General features: G+C 45.9%; 1 protein-coding gene across 2 annotated transcripts in view; it reads left to right on the top strand.

Moving 5' to 3' along the window:
- The window catches only part of flna (filamin A, alpha (actin binding protein 280)), a 40212-nt gene that overhangs the window by 11699 nt on the left and 6866 nt on the right, over nucleotides 1-21647 (top strand). Inside the window, exons 3-36 of one of the 2 annotated variants that reach the window (XM_062540657.1) lie at nucleotides 2819-3073; nucleotides 3852-3949; nucleotides 5350-5497; nucleotides 5664-5782; nucleotides 6119-6196; nucleotides 6416-6578; nucleotides 6967-7167; nucleotides 8316-8453; nucleotides 8618-8744; nucleotides 9090-9226; nucleotides 9400-9596; nucleotides 10149-10262; nucleotides 10556-10699; nucleotides 11029-11152; nucleotides 11271-11431; nucleotides 11613-11703; nucleotides 11943-12112; nucleotides 12318-12435; nucleotides 12640-12902; nucleotides 13238-13556; nucleotides 13754-13927; nucleotides 14156-14318; nucleotides 14836-14996; nucleotides 15221-15388; nucleotides 15687-15810; nucleotides 16238-16394; nucleotides 16606-16795; nucleotides 17347-17370; nucleotides 18256-18503; nucleotides 19058-19144; nucleotides 20340-20439; nucleotides 20579-20719; nucleotides 20917-21045; nucleotides 21364-21537. In XM_062540657.1, coding sequence (XP_062396641.1) covers nucleotides 2819-3073; nucleotides 3852-3949; nucleotides 5350-5497; nucleotides 5664-5782; nucleotides 6119-6196; nucleotides 6416-6578; nucleotides 6967-7167; nucleotides 8316-8453; nucleotides 8618-8744; nucleotides 9090-9226; nucleotides 9400-9596; nucleotides 10149-10262; nucleotides 10556-10699; nucleotides 11029-11152; nucleotides 11271-11431; nucleotides 11613-11703; nucleotides 11943-12112; nucleotides 12318-12435; nucleotides 12640-12902; nucleotides 13238-13556; nucleotides 13754-13927; nucleotides 14156-14318; nucleotides 14836-14996; nucleotides 15221-15388; nucleotides 15687-15810; nucleotides 16238-16394; nucleotides 16606-16795; nucleotides 17347-17370; nucleotides 18256-18503; nucleotides 19058-19144; nucleotides 20340-20439; nucleotides 20579-20719; nucleotides 20917-21045; nucleotides 21364-21537 — 5205 coding nt within the window. The remainder of the gene's footprint in view (nucleotides 1-2818; nucleotides 3074-3851; nucleotides 3950-5349; nucleotides 5498-5663; nucleotides 5783-6118; nucleotides 6197-6415; nucleotides 6579-6966; nucleotides 7168-8315; nucleotides 8454-8617; nucleotides 8745-9089; nucleotides 9227-9399; nucleotides 9597-10148; nucleotides 10263-10555; nucleotides 10700-11028; nucleotides 11153-11270; nucleotides 11432-11612; nucleotides 11704-11942; nucleotides 12113-12317; nucleotides 12436-12639; nucleotides 12903-13237; nucleotides 13557-13753; nucleotides 13928-14155; nucleotides 14319-14835; nucleotides 14997-15220; nucleotides 15389-15686; nucleotides 15811-16237; nucleotides 16395-16605; nucleotides 16796-17346; nucleotides 17371-18255; nucleotides 18504-19057; nucleotides 19145-20339; nucleotides 20440-20578; nucleotides 20720-20916; nucleotides 21046-21363; nucleotides 21538-21647) is intronic. The other variant, XM_062540658.1, reaches the window with a different exon arrangement.

Genomic DNA, 21647 nt, shown 5'->3' with positions numbered 1-21647 from the left:
TGGCATGATTTAGGGACACCGTGTTCTTGACTCAAAGGATGGTGAATGCCTGATAAGCAGTATTTGTCTCTCTCTCTCTCCTCCCTCTCCCTCTCCCTCTCTCTCTCCCTCCCTCCCTTCATCCCTCTCTCCTGCCGTCAGCAGTACTACTCACCTGTTGATTCACATTTGACTCACGGGTGCCAACCACGCCTTAAATGTCTTGCGCCACTCTGCTCCTCATAAGTGTTCATACTTTCTCAAGCATGCTCTGACCTGTTCATTGCGCAACAGTATGGCAACACATCCATGCATTTGTCATATCTCCAGGTGTTGCAACAGTTATCAGTATGACATGTTGAGGACATCAGAGTGTGTATGTTAGCCTGACGCCTACAGGCATGCTACGTTCCTTTCACTTGCGTGCTGTTCCATCAGAGTGGGCAGCAAGCTGTGTATTGTTTGCATGCTGAAAGTGTGTCCTGCGGTGGTTGCCACCCTGTTGCCACAGCAACAGCATCAAAATTCTGTCTACTGTGGTGACCGCACTGTGTGGCGGCACGCGCGCCAACTTCCCTACCACGTTGCCCTGCGCTGCCCTGTCAGATACGTACTGTAAATAAAACTGGGGTATTCCGCTTCTTTTGGGGAACTGGGCTGGAAAAGTTAAACCAGAAGTACACATTTAGCTTTGTCTGGGCAGATCCCTGATTCAGGGGAACACTCATTACTCGTGTTAAACTTCCTGGAGTTTTTTTTTCCGTTCAAATGTCTATCCAGATGAGTCCACATGTACTGAATACATCTCCAGTGCGTTTCGAAATAGCAGCGGATGCGGGGTCTGAGGCTGAACCTGGGCCAAACCCAGGCCAGATCAGGGCCAGATGTGTGCCCAGAGTCCTCAGCGCTCTGAGTCTGGATTGACTTCAGAGTGGGAGAATCAGACGTGGTTAGTACCGCCACCCGGCCAGCAGCCAGGGCGAATACCAGCAGACTTGGGGGATTTGAGGTTTATAAACCACTCTTTGTAAAAACAAAGAGCACAGAGAGGCTCAAACGTATTATTTTACATGGTCAGAAAGAGAAAATGTTGGAGAACTGGAAAGAGGGGAACGGGCAAGATGTCAGTTGTGTAACAACATTGCTAAAGTTTTCATTATATAGCTCCAGTTGAGATTTCCTGCATTTGCTGCCAGTGGAGAGTAAGTCATGGTGCCACTGGAATAAACTAGGATGTCAACTGAGAAGACATTCCTCAAATTCTGTGGAAACAGTGTGTCCTATTGCAGTATAAATATCAGTGGAAAAGTCTTGAATAATCTCTAAACCCTTCGACATCAAAGTATCTGAAACCTCATCTTTAATTGAGCATGCTTCTGCCTGGAACAGGAAGAGGCTTGACCCACCACGCCCTCCTGTTTGAGAAAGGCACAAGATTTAGAGAAGCAGGCAGCCAGCAGTCTTGTTTATCGACTCCATCTCTTATCACCACTCAGAGTCCCAGACGATTTCTTACATGTTTGAGGGTTTGTGTACTTCCTGTGTGTGTGTGTGTGTGTGTGTGTGTGTGTGTGTGATGAGCAACTCTGGTATTAACCAGTGTTGCGTTTACCAAGGGTTGCTTAAGCCGTGTCATGTTGGTTCAAATTTATTTTTCACGCTGTGATGACTGGATAGGTATGAATTTGTGTGGACATGCACATGTGCATCCTCATAGTTTAAAGATCTTTCATTCCAAAATAGGAAGGGTCGCTCTCATTGGCTGTTTTTGTGTTGGAGAGATGCCCATTGGACACAGGGCTTGACACTAGAACTGTTGTGTCCTTTATGAACTGAATAAACTCAGTAACCCACTAGAAGGCATGCTTCACACAATGCCATCTTGTCTTGTCACTTGTCACTTCTGGTCTTGTACAACACAAAATCCTAGCCACTGTCTTTAGGACAGATGGCAGTTTAGATTTCACGTTTACTTTTGAGCCTACGTGTTTGTGCTTGTGTCTGTTTGTGGAAGTGTAATAGCGCATGTCCGAGGGGGGGGGGGGGGGGGCTAGGTTATGTTTTGTGTGTGTGTGTGTGTGTGTTCATGTGAGCTCAAGTGTGATCACAGGCGAAGCAGGGCGTGGCAGGCCTGTGGCTGGGTGGAGATGCCAGGAGAAGCCCACTTCCCCATTTCTCGCATGACCTTACACCCAAGGGGTCATCTGATCACAGCATTGTACCTCCCAAAAAACTATGTGTGTGTGTGTGTGTGTGTGTGTGTGTGTGTGTGTGTGTGTGTGTGTGTGTGTGTGTGTGTTGCACAAAGTGCTTTCTCTGACTAAGAGAGAGTGAGGCTGTGACTTAGGCCCCAGCATGTTGCAGTGGACCACACCCAACACATAGTTCAGGCCAGGAGCTTTAGCCCGTGATTACCAGCTATCTGCCCATTTGAATGATGTCTCAGATCAACACAAACAGAGCCCCGGCGGCCCACAGTCTGCACTTAGTAAGGATAAGCTCTGTAGGAAGTGTTTTTTTTTTTTTTGTCAAAGGGGTGTAGTTGAGAAAACTGTGATTGTTTTGAAACTAAACCATATCAGAGACTCTTGAGAAAACTCCTGGGTGCTCTTTATTTAAAAACATAATTTCATGAAGACATTAGAATCAAGATGCTCCAAGACCTTTAGGCTGTTGCCTTCTTCATACTCAGTAAGCATTCTCAGGTTCGATTTTTTTGTCTTCCTATTGGCACCTTCGCCACAGTCCTGCCATCCTGCTGTTTCTTGACATTCTTGACTAATCCCCCTTGTCTCTGTCTTTGATTTCTCTCTCTCTCGCTCTCTCCCTCCCTTCACAGACAGTAAAGCCATAGTGGACGGTAACCTAAAGCTGATCCTGGGCCTGATATGGACGCTAATTCTGCACTACTCCATCTCCATGCCCATGTGGGACGAGGACGAGGAGACAGCGGACGACGGCAGGCAGAAGACTCCCAAGCAGAGGCTGCTGGGCTGGATCCAGAACAAGCTGCCCGAGCTGCCCATCACCAACTTCCACAGCGACTGGCAGTCCGGACGCGCCCTCGGGGCTCTGGTGGACAGCTGCGCCCCAGGTGAGGAGCAGGCGGAGGGTGGAGGAGCTGCCCTGGGGGGCGGGGAATCTGGAGGGCGTTTGGTGGTGCGGCAGTGCCCTCAGGCTGTGCAATAAACCGAGCCGAAAAGTGAAGGCGTCCTAAAAGGGTGGAGAGAAAGGGGAGGACATGGAAAGATGGGATGTTTACATTTTTGAGATAGTTGGCATTCTCGGGGGAGTAGATGAGAAAGCCATAAGAAAGGTACCTGGAAAAAGAAAAAAATAAGGAAAGGGGAGGAGAGTGAGAGTGTGTGTGTGTGAGAAAGAAAGAGAGAGAAGGAGAGAGAGAGAGAGGGAGAGGTGATTGGGTGGTTATGTAAGCAGGAGGGAATGCAGATGGGAGATGAAAGATTGATGGCTACTAAAAAAAGTCTGAAAATTAATGAATCAGATCTCTGTGGTGGAGTTATGTAAGTGTGCAACCGGTGAAAGGACCTGCCAGGGTTTGATCCTTTGCAGCATAACTGGTAGCCATTGTCCTCAGGTGGTGAGGAAATACTCCAAGGAGCTCAACAATTGAATTCATTTTCTGGTTCAGCATGCATACAGTATTTGTCCAAATAGGCCTACTTAAGGGTTGAGCACAGGTAGGGTGCATATATCATCAACAATGATGTTTCCAGAAAATCCCTGTTAGCATCTTAGTAGTTGAGCTAGTTGTAGTATAGTCAATACGTATTCTATAGATATACTATAACAATCTCTCTCCCTTTCTCTCTCTCTGTCTCTCCCTCTCCCTCTCTCTTTGAACTGTCCAGGCCTGTGTCCAGACTGGGACTCCTGGGACCAGACCAAGCCAGTGGACAACGCCAGGGAGGCCATGCAACAGGCTGATGACTGGCTGGGTGTGCCTCAGGTGAGCACTCTTATCAGGCTGGCTAACGACCCCTCCTTTTCCGCAGTCACCCGAGTGAGGCTAAACTAGCTCGCCATTGGTTCTGTGCTCATGCTAGCTTAGCCAACTATTGATTCTGTGGAGCCCTGTTCCTGCTGAGCCCTTTACTCACTGAATAGCTCATATTGTTTAGCAGCTTATCATTAATCATGGATTAAGTTTATCATTAGTCATTATTGTAATCATGAACTCTGGTTGTCTGATAAAAAGTGGACTGTTCTGTCATCATTGTATGTCAATATCTCTGAGTGAGTGCATCAAAACGCCACAACCAGAACAATAGTTATCAGATAAGATAGATAGTGCCTTAGCATAAACTCCTCATATAGACCCATACACTAGCAGTAATTTGGTGATCTATTCCAGCTTAGCAAATGTTGCATAACACTTAACCATGTCCTCAGGAAATCTTAACCCATCATTCTGTGTAAGTTTCTCTGTGGTTATGAGTTTCACCATGACTTTAGAAGAGAAACAAATTACTTGCACTTGTTCCTCTTCTGGTTTGCTGCTGTTGTAAAAAGTTGTCACACCCCCATCACTTTGCATACCTGTCTAATACCCTAAAAGTATGATGGGGTATGATTTGGGGAACATTCTTTGGATGGATTTCTGCACATTAGGTTGCAGCTTATTGTGCACTTCTGAGATTTTGTTGAGATTGCACCACTTTGTTTCCGGATTTACCTCAGAGAAAGAGAGATCATTTCAGGTCACAAGCCCTTCGTGCCAGGCTTTCATGACAGTTGGTAAAACCACACGCCACCAGCGATCGTGCCATGTGTGCGTTGTCAGTTCTGTACCTGTGGTCTGTCGCCTTTCCGCCCCCGCGGCTGTTCTGCTGAGAAAGTTTCGTTTTTTTGGAAGTTGTGTGTGGCTTGTCACTCAGCCCTGGCTGCCATCTGGTTTGATAGGCAGCTGCGCCATAAGAATGTTTCCAAGGTGTTGCATGCTGTGGTCTGTGCTATAAGTGTGGACCGAACAATTCATGAAATAACTTTCCAACAGTTCCTTGAAATGACTTTGCATAAGAACAAGCAGTCCAGTTGGTCAGCTTGGAGAAATATGATGTCTTAAAAACACTGATACCTACCTTCTCTGCTCAACACCTCAACCTCTCAGTATAAATAAACCTTCCAGTTCATTTTATGGAGATGGGTGTGTTTTTTAGAGCCTCCCAATAACAATAACTGAAAGTACTTGAAATGTACATTCTTTTGACAGTTAAGCTGTCTTCAGTTGAACAAAATATTTAGTCTTTCAGTTTCCAAAACTGCATGTAATGGGAGTAGTCAAGTGAAGTGAAAGGAATAAAAGGTGTCTTAGCTGTACCTCACATTGCCAATGATTTCCCCTTCCAGCTGATGACCCCAGAGGAAATTGTCAACCCCAAAGTGGACGAGCATTCCGTCATGACCTACCTGTCCCAGTTCCCCAAGTCCAAGCTGAAGCCTGGCGCCCCTCTTCGGCCCAAACTCAACCCAAAGAAGGCCCGTGCTTATGGACCAGGTAACCAAACCCCACAGCAGTCAGAAGATTCACGCAAACAAATTAGTTTGCTAAAGTAATCATCAAAAAGAAACGAAGTGATTACAATGAAGTAACATAGTAAATACTGTGTGCAGCACTAAAGAGTTCGGTTACTAACACCATGCTGTAACTGTGGACCTGCTAGGTATCGAGCCCACCGGCAATGTGGTGATGAAGAAAGGTATTTTCACCGTGGAAACCATCAGCGCTGGAATGGGAGAGGTGCTTGTCTACGTAGAGGACCCTGCAGGCCATCGCGAGGAGGTGAGAGAGACATTTACATTCGCTGTTGATTAGAAGCTCAAGGGAAAGCGTCTCCTCATCGCAGTTGAGCAAGGAGCGCATATTATGTAAAATGCCTACACTCTTGAAACGAATGTGTTGAAAACAACACAACTTGCAATGTTTCTCTGTGTCCAAATAGGGACAACACATTTGTTTTAAGAGTGCATTGTGTCCCATCCATCCTAAACGATTCGGTGTTTAAAATTGCAACTCAGTATGTTGCATTTGTATGACTTCAGGGGTCCTGAGGTCGAGGTTGAAATCTCTTTTAGGAAGTGTAGGAGTGGTAACTAACATTTTCCCCTTTTCTTTCAGGCTAAAGTCACTGCCAACAATGACAAGAACCGTACCTACTCAGTATTCTATGTCCCAAAAGTGACTGGAATGCACAAGGTAATCTCTCTCTCAATTATCAACTCCCAGAATAGTTTGTGTGTGGGGAAACAGCCACAGAATATGCATTTTCCAACCAGATTTGAGAATGATCTTTGTCCTAAGTTGACCACAGTAGTATTCTTGGGCGTTTCAGAGGTTTGCGACTTGACCTCGGTGGTCATGCTCACTTTATGGCTTTGACCTCTATTGACCTCCCGTGTTTGTGTGGTTTCCCAGGTGACGGTGCTGTTTGCCGGCCAGCACATATCCAAGAGCCCCTTTGAGGTGGACGTGGGCATGGCTCAGGGAGATTCCAGCAAGGTCACTGCCCAGGGCCCAGGACTGGAGCCCTCTGGGAACATCGCCAACAAGACCACCTACTTTGACGTCTACACTGCAGGTACCAGGCGGCACCCATTGGCATGCCTGTGTTCCTCTAAGCTCAGTGGTAGAGCAGGGAAGACCAAGGCAATGCTTTTGATTCCCTGAGAGAACACACATACTGGTGGTTTAATATCTCCCCTCATATCATATTAGTGCCTTCTACATTTTAGAAAAAAAAAAAAAAAGTAGAACGTTTAGCATATTCTATCTGGTCTATTACCAGGACACAGCGAAGATCAATGCAAGAATATGTAAAGCTCTAGTTATATGCATTTGTTACATACATTGGAACCAGGTTCTAGAAGAAAAAAAAAACCTTCAGGAAAGCTTCAGTTGCTAGAACCATTCGGTGTGAAATGCACTGTTACATTATTTTTTTTAAATCTTGCTTGGGTTTCTCTAAGGTGCCGGTGTTGGTGAGGTGGAAGTGGTCATCATGGATCCAAGTGGGAAGAAGGACACGGTGGAGTGTCAGATCGAGGACAAGGGCAACAGCAGCTACCGCTGCAACTACAAGCCCACTCAGGAGGGCCAGCACACCATCTACGTCACCTTTGCTGGTGGCCAGATCTCCAAGAGCCCATACACAGTCAACGTGGGAGAGGGTAAGAGAGAACATCAAAACAGCACCCCCCCCCCCCCCTCTCCACACTTTCCTCTTGTTATTGTTTTTTTGTAGACCTTTTCAAACTCCCTTGACTATCTTCCTCTGCCCTGTGTTCTTGGGTCCTGTTATGTATTGTTTCTCTGCCCTGTTGATGCTCTGTTTTCTCTTCTGGGTTCTGTTTCTCCTCCTGATAGACAGGTGTCATCTGTGTCCGCTGATATCTCTTCCTGTCTCTCTGGAGCAGACACTCTGCTGCTGATGCTCTTCTTTCCTGCTTCCGTGGAACTGTGTTGGGTACTCCACTCGTTGCTTTGCCCTAGTTTTCTTTGTCGCTTTGGTTTTGTGTGGTTTCCAATTTTCCCCTCAAAAGTTTGACCTCCTCAAACTACTGCTTAGTGCCATCCATGTCTATGGGAAAGTGTTTCCATTCCAAAACTACCGCATATAAATAAAGCCACTGTGTTATAGACATGTGCTTTGTAATTATCGCTAAAAAGGCATTTGGGTAGTAGCGTCACAAGTACCATGCACACTATCTATGCCAAGTATTTTGGCACAGGTTTCCCCCTGCAATTCTACCCGTGAAGACGTACTATCTGTCCTGTCTCCTCGAGGCACCCGGGAGGTTGGGACGTGTTCCATGCCCCAGTGACTCATGGCTCTTTATTTATAGGGCTTCTCCCTTTTATCAGACGCTCGCATAGGCTCCTCCATTTCCCCTGCTGACACACGCTCTGTCACTCTTCCCATAAGCCGTTGGAGACGACTCATGTCCCCTCTGGTAATGGCTGTGGGGTTGTTCTGTGGGCTTGTGGGTAATTGGGCCTTCAGAGACTCAGGTTTCACCTACGGCAGCATATTTTCCTCTCCCGCTGATGAAACGGGTTAAAGTGTAATGGGGGTGCATGGGTGTGTATGGTTAGTTTAAGCCCAAACCAAAGAAGAAGCATTTTTAAAAACATTATATCTTTATTAAAATGAATGATTAACTGAGTGTTTGTTGTTATTCCATCCATTTTCTTTCCTTTTTTATCTGTTTTCATCTTTCTGTCACTAAATATATCCATCTCTCACTTCCTTTCTATACCCTCTTTCGCTTTTTCCTGTTTGCCTCTTCTTCTCTCTCTCTCTCTCTCTCTCTCTCAGCTTGCAACCCAACTCTGGTGAGGGCTAAGGGCCGTGGCCTGCAGCCTAAGGGCCTGAGGATTAAGGAGACTGCTGAGTTTAAGGTCTACACCAAGGGAGCTGGCACTGGAGACCTCAAAGTCACCATCAAAGGACCTAGTGAGTGGCTGCAGCTCTAAGCCCTTAAACACACCCAAACCCACTAAAGTCAACACGTCCCGTTGGCATGTGTATTTATTCACCATCGTCTGCACTAGCAACTGAGTCATATGAGTCTGTGGTGGCTCATTGGCTTTGTCTGTGTCCATGTTTGCCCTCTCCAGAGGGTCTGGAGGAGCCCTGCAAGAAGAAGGACTTGGGAGATGGAGCGTACAGCTTTGAGTATTACCCCACCAACCCTGGAACCTACAGCATCACCATCACCTGGGGAGGCCAGCACATCCCACGCAGGTCAGGGCGTGTCTCCAGGCTTAAGGCCACCAGCGTGGGAAAAAAGCGCTTTGAATGATATTCAGACCAGAAGACTAGCAATGTTGAAATCACTTAATTCAGTCTGCAGACTATCATTGTTGAAATGACTTAATGTAGTCTACTCTTTAAGTAGACCATAATTGTTGAAATGGCTCGAGATCTAAATATTGGAGGCTAAACGTTTCACAAACCACCAGTGCTCTTAACATGCAGAGTCATGTATCCAAAACTGTCACTGGTCTGGAGGACTCTTATGTGTGTGTGTGTGTGTGTGTGTACTATATTGGGGGATTGTCTGGGGTTCACATTTGCGTCTGTCCGCAGCCCGTTCGAGGTGAAAGTGGGCGCGGAGGCTGGCCCACAGATGGTGCGCGCCTGGGGTCCCGGACTGGAGGCCGGCGTTGTGGGAAAATCTGCTGACTTTGTAGTGGAGGCAGTTGGAGAAGATGTTGGCACACTTGGTGAGCAAATCCATCTCCATCCTTTTGTTTGCGAATTGATTACAGTTTTTGGCTTTTCAAAACAGTGCCTTCCAGTGGTCACTAAGTATCAGTTGCGCTCATCATATCAGATTCGTTCTGTGGGTGAGTGTCCCAACTTTTTGAGACTTGTAACTAAGCTATCTGCCTCGCAGGCTTTTCTGTGGAGGGACCATCTCCTGCCAAGATCGAGTGCGACGACAAAGGCGACGGCTCGTGCGATGTGCGCTACTGGCCCACAGAACCCGGCGAGTACGCCGTGCACGTTCTGTGCCAGAGCGAGGACATTCAGCACAGCCCCTTCATGGCTGAGATCCAACCGGCTCCTGGAAAAGACTTCTTCCCAGACAAGGTACAAGCCAGTGCAGCCTTCTCATATGGACATGCAGACACAAGCACACTAAAGAATGTCAGTGGCTGTATTGATGTTATTGCAGCAAAATGGCTGCTTAGTTACCATACAAGTCATTCTGAATTCATACCAGCTACTTATTTGAAACTATTGCATTGTGTTCTTACCTCCATCATGTGTATGTAGTGTACATACATGCACATAGCTCTGCTGTCAATATATAACGTCTAAGCTACTAAACTACTTGTTGAAAATCAGCATAAAACAGAAAAGTAAGGCCCTTATTTTCCAAAGCTTTGCTGTTTCAAACTTGTAAATCACTACAATTGTGCAAATATGAAAAGAAATGAGCTATGTTACTTAACCGATAGGATTAATTATGTTTTATGCTGTGTTTTGCTGATGTGTGGCTGTCAAGTTAATATCTGTTTCTACAGGCAAACATTGCATCTCATAAATTCTGTCCTTGATTTGCTCAGACACATTTATGATCAATGGTTTAAGAGGCAAGATGATTTGATGTGTCTCTCCTCTTTCGCAACTCTTCTCTAGGTGAAAGCCTACGGCCCTGGTCTTCAAGCCAGCGGGTTGGCTGTGGGTAAGCCGGCAGAGTTCACCGTGGATGCCAAGCAAGCTGGCAAAGCTCCACTGAAGATCCAGGCCCAGGTGTGTGTGTGTGTGTGTGTGTGTGTGTGTGTGTCTGTTGGTGTCTGTGTGTGTTTGGCAGCAAAGTTCATAGCCATTCCTTGAGACACCTTGTTCAGTCATATATAAATGATTTCTTAGTTTTGCAATCCATAGTGCAATAACATTTAGTAGACACCAACATTGTTTCACGGAATCACAATTATTCCTTTTTCTGACACTATATTATGTGAACAAGGATGGTAAAACTTGAGCACTTCTACTGTGACATTTATATGCTGGCACTGTGCATTAATGGGATCCTCTTTGTTCAGGATCGGGATGGAAACCCAGTGGACGTGCAGGTCAAGGACAATGGCAACGGCACCTACACCTGCACCTACACACCCCGCAAGCCCGTCAAACACACCGTCATGGTGTCCTGGGGTGGTGTCAACATTCCCGAGAGCCCATTCAGGGTCAGTACACACACACACACACACACTCACACACACACACACACACACACACATACACACACACAGAGCACCTGGCTGTCTGTTTGCAGTTGTGGCTTAGTACAATCACTCACTGATGAGAGATTTATAATGATGTCGATAATGCTGTTGACAACAACAAAGATGAAAATAATGGTGAGTCATAGTATGAGTGTAGGAGTGTTGTATCATATGTTTGTGTTGTGGATATTAAAAAATATTGTGCTTATCCTCTCCTAACTTACTGTTACATGTTGTCCCTGAGCTTTAAGATTAATAAATGTAAATGTAATGTTGTTGATGTGCTGCAGATGAACATTGGAGCTGGATGCCACCCCAACAAAGTCAAGGTGTCCGGCCCTGGCATTGCAAAGACTGGCCTGAAAGCGTTCGAGCCGACCTACTTCACTGTGGACTGTGCCGAGGCTGGCCAAGGTGAGCACTTACTGATAAACACTTCTGAGCACATCTGTTACACTCTCACCATGGACATTCTGTGCCACAGACATCAGTAACTACTCGGTCAATGATAAACAATGGGCTCTGTCTACAGGTGATATCAGCATTGGGATCAAGTGTGCCCCAGGCGTGGTTGGACCGGCGGAGGCCGATATTGAGTTTGACATCATCCGTAATGACAACGACACGTTCACTGTTAAATACACGCCCCCTGGCGCTGGCAGCTACACCATCATGGTGCTGTTTGCTGATCAGGTGAGCCTGAGGATACGGATTATGGCTATAGCTGAATCTCTCTGTGTGTATGTTTTAGAAGATTACTTAGTGTAAAAACGCTCTTACTTGTGGTGTGTATGTAGGAGTGTATGAACAATGACATGCATTTTAATGTGTTCGTATTGTTTAATTGTTTGTTTGTTTGTTTGTTTGTGTTTAGGCCATTCCAATGACCCCCATCAGAATTAAGGTGGATCCTGCCCATGATGCCAGCAAGGTCAAGGCCGAGGGACCAGGCCTCAGCCGTAGTGGTACGGAGTCTGCACTTGCAACTTCCTCTCATGTCTAAGATCCTTCTTATCTTGTTTACAGTGTTAACAAGTCTTTTTTTGTAGTGCTATGTTCCCAGGGAGATGAGTGAGGGGATTCACTGACACAGTCTTATTTAGAAAATGCTGCGGCTCTTTGCTTATCTTTAGCAGTTTTGGTGTTACGGAGGATTGTGCTTATCACCTTAACGCCACTCATGGGTTGTTCTTCATTTCCACAGGTGTTGAGCTGAACAAGCCCACGCACTTCACTGTGAACACCAAGGCAGCTGGGAAAGCCAAGCTGAACGCTCAGTTCACCGGCCCCAGCAAGGGAGAGGCTGTGCGGGACTTTGAGATCATCAACAACCATGACAACACCCACACTGTCAAATACACCCCCGTACAACAGGTGCAAACTTTTAATCAGTTGCCTAATACCATGTAGAGGTAGGCTGGACAGACGTAAAATAAAATATACTTGCAAAAAGAAATACATCTGCATCAAAACTGATTGTTTCTGCGTCAGAGATGTCTATTTTGGACATATAGGATGTGCTGTTTGATAGACACTCTTGAGTCAGTGCTGCAGTGAATTGATGGCTGTTCTTTTCCAGGGTCAAATGGGGGTGAACGTCACCTATGGAGGAGACTCTATTCCCAAGAGTCCCTTCAATGTTGCTGTCGCTCCCTCTCTGGACCTCAGCAAGATCAAGGTGTCTGGCCTGGGAGAAAGTAAGTTTCTTTTATTCATCTCTGATCATCAGCTTATTTCATCTTTTGTCTGAATGAACTGTCTGTTTGCTCTGTATGATTGCTCTTGATTCTGTATGCTCATTTGAACTGTCTCTTGAAGGTTTAAACGTGTATTGTAAAAACCCTCATGTGTAAGACTTTATTAAACTTTGGTTTGTCTCTTTTTCTCTCTCTCTCTTGCAGAGATGCCCGTCGGGAAAGACCAAGATGTCACTGTCAAGTCAAAGGGTGCTGGCGGCCAGGGTAAGGTGGCGGCCAAAGTGACCGGCCCCTCTGGCAAGGCCGTCCCATGCAAGGTGGAGCCGGGCCTGAGTCCCGAGACCAGCCAGGTGCGCTTCATCCCCAGAGACAAGGGCCCCTACGAGGTGGAGCTCACCTACGACGGAGCCCCCATCCCCGGCAGCCCCTTTGCTGTGGAGGCCGTGCCCCCCACAGATGCATCCAAGGTGAGAGGGGATTATCCCGTTCTGTTAGGATATACAGGCAGCAGTGTGTGAGTGTGGGAGATACTATTTGTATGACTGCAATCTATATCTGTATCTTTTGTAACAGTTAGGTCTGGTTAAACTGTTTATTCATTTCTGAATATGAGGCAATCCGAGTGGGTGGTATCCCAGGATATCCCCACTTGGTCTCTTTACTGCTGGTGGCCTATAGCTGAACTACAGCCGTGGGTATATCCTTACCAACCCCACTGGCATGTGCCTTATTGCTTGAATATAATATATCTGTATGGGTTGTTTTGTGAGCGACACTTGACTGATAATTATCTGTCCCTCAGGTCCGTTGCTCAGGTCCTGGCCTGGAGAAAGGCAAGGTTGGCGAGACCGGTCAGTTCGTGGTGGACTGCACCAATGCCGGCCCGGCTGAGCTGACCATCGAGATCATCTCTGATAACGGCACAGAGGCCGAGGTGCACATCCAGGACAACGGCGACGGCACCTACACCATCACCTACACTCCTCTGTACCCTGGAGCCTACACCCTCACCATCCGCTACGGTGGCCAGGACGTGCCAAACTTCCCTGCCAAGCTCAATGTGGAGCCAGCTGTGGATTCCAGTGGTGTCAAGGTGTTTGGCCCTGGAGTGGAAGGCAAAGGTATTGTAAACTATAACCTGGGTTTCACTGAAATATGTCCCTACAGATACACCCAGAACGCATGTTACTTTTTAAACAGATGCTGCTTAAGTTTTTCCTGTGATGTCAGTCAAAGTCTTCTTCTGCTACTAGATTCTGACGATGGATCTCTGTAATCATGAGATGTTGTAACCATTGTTCTGTTTCTTGCCCCAAAGGTGTGTTCCGCGAGGCCACCACAGACTTCACTGTGGATGCCCGTGCTCTGACCAAGTCTGGTGGCAATCATATCAAGACCTGCATCAACAACCCCTCTGGCCAGCAGACTGATGCTCTGATCCGGGATCTGGGTGACGGCACCTACCAAGTGGAGTACACTCCTTATGAAGAAGGTGAGACTGCGCACTGTAACGGCCCTTGGTTGTAACTTTGTTATTGTTGATTGTACTAGTGCTAATACATCGTTGGTCCTGTTGTCTTTTTGTCTGGAGACCCTCTCAAAAGAACAAGGGCCATTAGCACATTGTGTCCAGATATCCAGTCAGCCCTGGCATAATGGTTTACATCTTTTAGCTGTCAAAGTAAACGGGTTGACCTGGTCTTGTTCATCTCTCCCCTAGGCCCACACAGCGTGGCGGTCTCCTACGATGATTCCCCGGTGCCCAAGAGTCCATTCCGTGTGCCCGTCACGGAGGGTTGCGACCCTGCCCGCGTGCGCGTTCATGGCCCTGGGTTGAAGAGTGGCATCACCAACAAGGCCAACAAGTTCACCGTGGAGACCCGGTAAGTGGACATGTCCAACTTGAGTGTGATTGTTAACAGTGTATTCCTCTCCTCAGATCCAGTGCGTTCTAGAGTGTAAATAAATGTTTAGAATGTTTATGGTATTGTTTATTGTCTTTGACATACAGTGGGGAGAACATGTATTTGATACCATGCTAAAGTTGCCTAAAAAGAGGAATATAAAATCATCATTTGACAAATGATCTTAATGCCTTAATTCAAAAAATGAGTAAAAATCAAACCGCTAAGGACACCATAGGTTACATAGGGGGTCAAATACTTCTTTTCCCCCGAGCATTTAAGGAAGAACATTTATTTATTTACGATACATTCTTCAATGTTCTCCTTCAAATACATGTTCTCCCCACTGTAGGTTGTACCTTAAAATATTCAAGTATTAACTACTTTAAGTATTTAAACTATTTTGATACATAAAACACTTTCCCCTTAAATGGCCCAATAATCTAGTTTAGTAGATTGAGCAGTAGACTGATGGCTGTGTGTGTGCTCTCCTTAGTGGTGCTGGTACAGGAGGTCTGGGCCTGGCAGTGGAGGGACCCTCCGAGGCCAAGATGTCCTGTGTGGATAACAAAGATGGCAGCTGCTCCGTGGAGTACGTTCCTTATGAGCCAGGCACCTACAACCTGAACATCACATATGGAGGCCAGCCAATCACAGGTCAGTATCTGCGTCATGTGGTAAATCAGAACGTCAGCTGATGTTGCCACATGTGAGACGTCTATGTCAGTGGCTATTAGTAATGTAAAGATACTCACTGTCAGTCTTAACACGTTCACATCTAGTGTTTAGTAGATCACTGCACAGTTGATGACTCTTGTCCATTGACGATGGTGGACTATTAACATGCCAGGCACCTTCTCTTTCTGTGTTTGCTCCTGCAGGAAGTCCCTTCTCTGTGCCTGTCTATGACACTGTGGACGCCACGAAGGTCAAATGCCAAGGTCAGGGAATTGGAAACAATGTGCGTGCCAACATCCCACAAGTCTTCACTGTGGACGCCAGCAAGGCTGGTGTGGCTCCTGTGCAGGTCCGAGTACAGGGCCCCAAAGGTTAGTATGTTATTAGATTATCATTAGTGTTTTCATTACATTATTAGGGTGTTATATTTAGTGTATTAGATCATCATTAGTGTTTTCATTACATTATTAGGGTGTTATATTTAGTGTATTACACTAAAATATGTTCCACTGAAATGTTAGTTATCCATACAAACTATGTCATAATTGATGCTGCAATTGGCAGTTGTTTTGCAAAGAAATATTTCCTCCATCAATGGGAATCTTTTGTTGGGACATTTGGATTGCCATGATATGAAGGACGATATCTAATTGGCTTGTGTGCCTGCAGGCGTGGTTGAGCCAGTGGAGGTGGTTGATAACGGCGATCAGACACACTCTGTGAACTATGTGCCGACCAGAGAGGGCCCATACTCCATCAACGTGCTCTATGGGGATGAGGAAGTCCCACGCAGGTGAGGGTGCACTCACACATTATCATCAGCCCAGCCACACACATTATCAGTTCAAACGTCATCAGTGTATTCAACGCACATGATCAGTTCAAACGCCATCAGTGTATTCAACACACATTATCAGTTAAAACGCCATCAATGTATTCAACATACATGATCAGTTCAAACGCCATCAGTGTATTTGTATTCAACACACATGATCAGTTCTAATGCCATCAATGTATTCAACACACACATTATCTAGCCATGCTGTTGAGCTCATGATTGTCATTGTATTTTTCTGTCGGTTGCAACTTTTTCTTTTTACTTTCCTCTTTCAATCTTTCCTTATCATGGTTCTCTTTCTCTCCACCTTTCTCTCTCTCTCTGACACTGTCTTCTTCTCTGTCTTTCTCTCCCTCTCCATCTCTCTCTTTACATGTCCTAGTCCCTATAAGGTGAAGGTTCTGCCCACCCATGATGCCAGTAAGGTTCGTGCCAGTGGACCTGGCCTCAACACCACTGGTGTGCCTGCCAGTCTGCCAGTGGAATTCACCATCGATGCCAAGGATGCAGGAGAGGGCCTGCTTGCTGTTCAGATCACTGTGAGTGTCCCGAGGCAACAAAAAAAACCTCTTGCAGTCACTCGCATCAGAGAGATTTATCTTCATGCATGAAGTGTTATTGATCAATCACCTCAAATACAGTCCTCAAGCAAAAACTTAACAGGAATCTGGCCATGAACATTTCAGCTGTAACTTTTCATTGTTTTTGACATTTTTATGAAATCTTAAATTGTTGTCATATGACCTGAAGGACCCAGAAGGGAAGCCCAAGAAGGCCAACATCCGGGACAACCAGGATGGAACCTACCTTGTGTCATACGTGCCTGACATGACCGGCCGCTATACCATCCTCATTAAGTATGGTGGAGACGAGATCCCATACTCCCCATACCGCATACGAGCCCTTCCCACTGGAGATGCCAGCAAATGCACCGTCACAGGTAGGTTTTGCATTTATATACCATCAGTTATATACCGTCCATACACTGCTAATAGGTACTTGTTTCCACAAGCCAGAGTGCAATCAGAGGGCTGAATCGGTGCCCTTCAGAAGAGAGACAGCACAAACATATTTGCAACATTAGATTATCATTTAAGTATTGTGTACTCTCTCTCCTCTGTGTTAGTATAAAGACCAGTGAGTTTGTTAGAAGCTATGAAAATATGGCAAGATTCTCACTTTTAAAAGTGAGAGGGCGCATTCATGTACATTCTTCACATTTCTCAGATTGAATACACTGTCTTTGTGTGTATTATGCGTGCTTGTGTGTAAATACTACGGATATATTGTGTCTGCTGCTATCTGTGTGACCCCCAACCCAACCCCCACAAGGACACACCAACCGCTGTGCGGTGCTGCTCACGTCGCCATCACGTTCTCGTCTGATTTTTGGTTATTCTTTCATTTTGTTCTTTTGGAGCACATTTGTTTACCTTATCACACTGATTTGTACTCTTCACTTTTTCGCTCTCTGCTGCTCACATCTCTCAGTCTCAATTGGAGGTCACGGTTTGGGTAAGCGCTTTGAAAGATGTCTTGTTTTGGTGTTTTTATTTCATTTTGTTTTACTTTTTTTCTTGCATGTAGAATGGCCCACTCCCTTGTATGCCGTAGAAGAGCCTGTCCTCTCTTACATTACCAATTCCCTCTCTTCTCTATGACCAAACAACATATTTTTTACAACAAAGATTCCCAGTTGTAATGTATATAAATTAACTTCAGCTCCAGCAACCCACTTTTAACAATGTAGAGTTCTCCCTCTCTCTCTCTGGCCGTAGAGCAAAGCATTGGGTATATTTGATCTGTTTCTCCCTCTTTGTGTTTGGGCCTCCCCTGCCGGAGGTATTTTAATCAAACGCATGTGGATCTATTGACGGGAGACTAATGACTAACCCTTTTCTGCTCTGCTAGGCTGGTATGGTGGAATGTGCATCGTGGGTAATTGGTTGAGACAGTAATCAAGACTGAGGACCTTTTAACTGACATACTAGTGCCATGTGAGAAGTATCAGTGGTAGACGTAACAAGAGCTGGCCTGAGGAAGCTGTCAGAGAACTGGGAGAGCCGTCCAGGAGAAGGCAACACATCTAAAATTAGAAATTGTTAGAGACAATGTCGGAGATACAACACACACACATGCTCACACACACACACACACACTCACTCACACACACATTCCATTTTGGTTTGGGGGGGAACAGAAGGGAAGGATAAATCTTGGCTGTTACATGAACTTGCCTCTCCTCAACTCTCCATTCTTTGTATGCTCCTTGGCTGCACTTACTTGGCAACACTTAACTGAGTGTAAATGCTGAAAAGCTGAATACTAAACACGTGTTTTGATTTACATTTTTTTTTTTTAAGTAAACAGTTAATAAACTCACACATGTTCTGTCCACAGGTGCTGGTGTTGGGCCCACCATCCAGATCGGAGAGCAGACCGTCATCACTGTGGACGCAAAGGCTGCTGGGAAAGGCAAGGTCACCTGCACCGTGTGCACCCCCGATGGAGCTGAGTTGGACGTCGATGTTGTGGAGAACGAAGACGGAACATTTGACATCTTCTACACCGCCCCACAGCCCGGGAAGTACGTCATCTGCGTGCGCTTCGGCGGAGAGCACATCCCCAACAGCCCCTTCCAAGTCACGGTATGTATGAATCACACAATCACTTCTTCAAGCACAATCCTGCACAGACAACAGTACCCAACAAGTGTTTGCAGATAGTGCAGGACAGTCAACTCCCCAAAACAGTGGTCACAAATATTGTGGGGCACATTCCCTCACATTTGATTTGTTTTATTCAGTTTGATTATTTTACGTGGTTGACGTAAGCTAGTCAGATATGCACATTATATGTATTTGCATCCACTATAAAACATACTTTCCTTGGGTGATCTTTGTGACAGGACTAGCTGTTTGGTACAGGCTCTTGTGAGTGTGGGAAACCCTCTGTTAGCTGTCTACTTTTATTCAGTGCTTACTCGCACATCCTGCTTACTGAGAAGTCTGACAAAAAGGACTCTCCCGGCTGCTTCCTGATGATTCAGACACGTTGTCACTGTGATTCAGAGCTGTTCTTTGTGCGTGTGTATAGTGTGTGTGTGTGTGTGTGTGTGTGTGTGTGTGTGTGTGTGTGTGTGTGTGTGTGTGTGTGTGTGCGCGGGATTTCACCGTCACCTTGTTCTTTCACTGTGACCCAGGCGTTGGACGGTGCCCCCACCGAGCAGCTTATGCAGCAGACCCAGGTCCCGCAGTACGCCTACGTGCCCAACATGGGCCAACCCTGGGTACTGACCTGCCCCCATCTCCTCTCCTTCCACTCCAACCTCTCCTCCTCCCTCTCCTCTCCTCTCCTCTCCTCCTTCCTCTCTTCTCCCTCACTCCGCCTCCTGACCTCCTCAGTGTCCTGTGTGTCTCCCCCTCCAGCAGCCTTGTCTTGTGTTCTTGTGTTACATCTCGAGGGTCCCTTCTTGCACTGTTCAACTCTAATCTCTGCAGGTGCAGGTGGGAGTTCAACTGTCCAGTTCTTTCCCCTTAATAACCAACGTTTGCGGTTGGGGGTTGGTTCAAATTAACCCAGATTAGGTCTCATTGGTGAAATGGAAGCCATTTTGATGTCGATATGAATGTGTTGGTGGCCTGCTAAAGGGGGGAGGGGTGAAACCCACATTTAACAAAATGGCTTCCAGACCAAACTGGAGACTCTGTGTTTGTCTATTTTTCCCTTTTTGTTTGGGTGCTGGTCTTTTGTTTCCTGGTTTCCAGAAGGAAGGCATCAGACCACTTCTGCTTGTCTGTTCTCAACACTCCCGTCCTGTTTGTGCTTGGCTTCGTTCCCACTCCCCTCACCACCCATAGCCAGTCTGCCTCCTTGTGTTCTTTGTGTTGTAATGCCGTTCCTCCTCACAGTGGTGGTTGCATCATCATTGTCCATGCGTCATCACCATCATCATCATCGTCATGATCATGATCATCACTATGGTCGCCATCATCATCATTATCATCTCAATTTCCCGTCCCCTTCATCTTGTTTCATTTTTGTCCTGTGTGAAAACTAAATTCCATCCTTTTCAGCCATCTTGTCTGCACAGCTCCCTCATTTGTCCCGTCGTGTTTTGTTTTGTATTGTTTAGCCATATTTGTGCAAGTGACAGAGTACACTGTATTTTACATTCCAGTTTGTTTATAGAACTGAGTTTAATTCAGTATTTAACCAGAAATTTACATTACGTTTCTATTCTGCTTAACAAAGCTCTTTGTTTATCTGTCACCATGACAGAACAGTTTTCTTGAACACTGTCGTGAGAACTAAGAAAAACACTGAGTGGTATTTTCATCCAGACAAAAATATTAGCTGTCCTGTAGACCACAACAGTCTCAGAATAGGTTTTGTACCAGCTGTGTCTCATGGCCATCTCATGTTGTGAATAGCAGTGGTGGAAGTTGGCATTTATATCCGTGTTTTTCTCCCTCTTGTTGCAGGCAACCGACAGGCCTATGGGCATGAATGGTCTGGATGTGGCCGGGCTGCGACCTTTCGACTTGGTCATTCCATTCACCATCCAGAAGGGAGAAATTACAGGTCAGTAAGCTTCTCCCAACACATCGCACATTCACACTGGGTCTAGGTCTACAATGGCACCAGGGATTTGGCAAGTGTGTGGTGTGTGTGTGTGTGTGTGTGTGTTTGTGTAAATCCCCCAACCTCTCCATTCTTTCAGGCGACGTGCGAATGCCATCTGGGAAAGTGGCCAAGCCTGACATCACAGATAACAAGGACGGCACTGTGACCGTGAAATATGCCCCCACCGAGGCAGGCCTGCACGAGATGGACATCAAATACGACGGCATCCACATCCCAGGTCTGGAAAAGCTGCAATAGTCACAGAATACACAACAACCATGAACAATAAAACCAGAATGGAAATGTATTAAAGCATAATTCACTTATGTAGAAACTGGAACTTTCGATCTTTTACGCTAAGCATTTGAGTGTGCACTCACTGTATCTTTCTCTTTGTGTGTGCAAACGCTAACTCTTCAAATTCTGTTGACACAGGAAGTCCACTTCAGTTCTATGTGGACTATGTCAACAGTGGTCACGTAACTGCTTATGGCCCTGGGCTTATCCATGGCATGGTCAACAAGCCTGCAGTCTTCACCGTCGACACCAAGGACGCTGGAGAAGGTAATAGAGACCTACACAGCAATCCTCTCCTTTTCAGCTCAGTGCAGAGTTACAGTGTTTTACTATTTTTACATTGAATACAATTTGCCAGTTAGTGTAGGCTATATCCCCTGGCATTACATTGTCATGGTGTAAATCAGACTACATCATGTACCTATCTACAAACGTCACATTTGAAAAAGAAATAAAGACAAAAAAGTAGTACTCTTAATTCAAATAAAGTACTTCCATTTCCTTTTAGATGGTGTATAGTATATAGTGAGTTATGGCGCCAGAAATCATTTCTGTTGTTCATTGTGTTCATTGTGTCATTGTTAGGTGGTCTGTCTCTGGCCATTGAGGGGCCCTCCAAGGCTGACATCAGCTGCACTGACAACCAAGATGGCACCTGCACCGTGTCCTATTTGCCAGTGCTGTCAGGAGACTACAACATCCTGGTCAAATACAATGACAAGCACATTCCCGGCAGTCCTTTCGTAGCCAAGATCACAGGTGAGTTGGGATGAAGGGTATTTAACCCTGTACACTTATTTTAAGTTGCTTTAGGTAAAGGCATCTTCTAAATGATGTAAAGAAAATATCGGGATTGAACAACAAGCATT

Source organism: Sardina pilchardus, chromosome 7, assembly GCF_963854185.1.
Source record: "Sardina pilchardus chromosome 7, fSarPil1.1, whole genome shotgun sequence".
Lineage (NCBI taxonomy): Eukaryota > Metazoa > Chordata > Actinopteri > Clupeiformes > Clupeidae > Sardina > Sardina pilchardus.
Note: the sequence above shows the minus strand (reverse complement) of the source record. Positions and strands in the feature narration are given on the sequence as shown.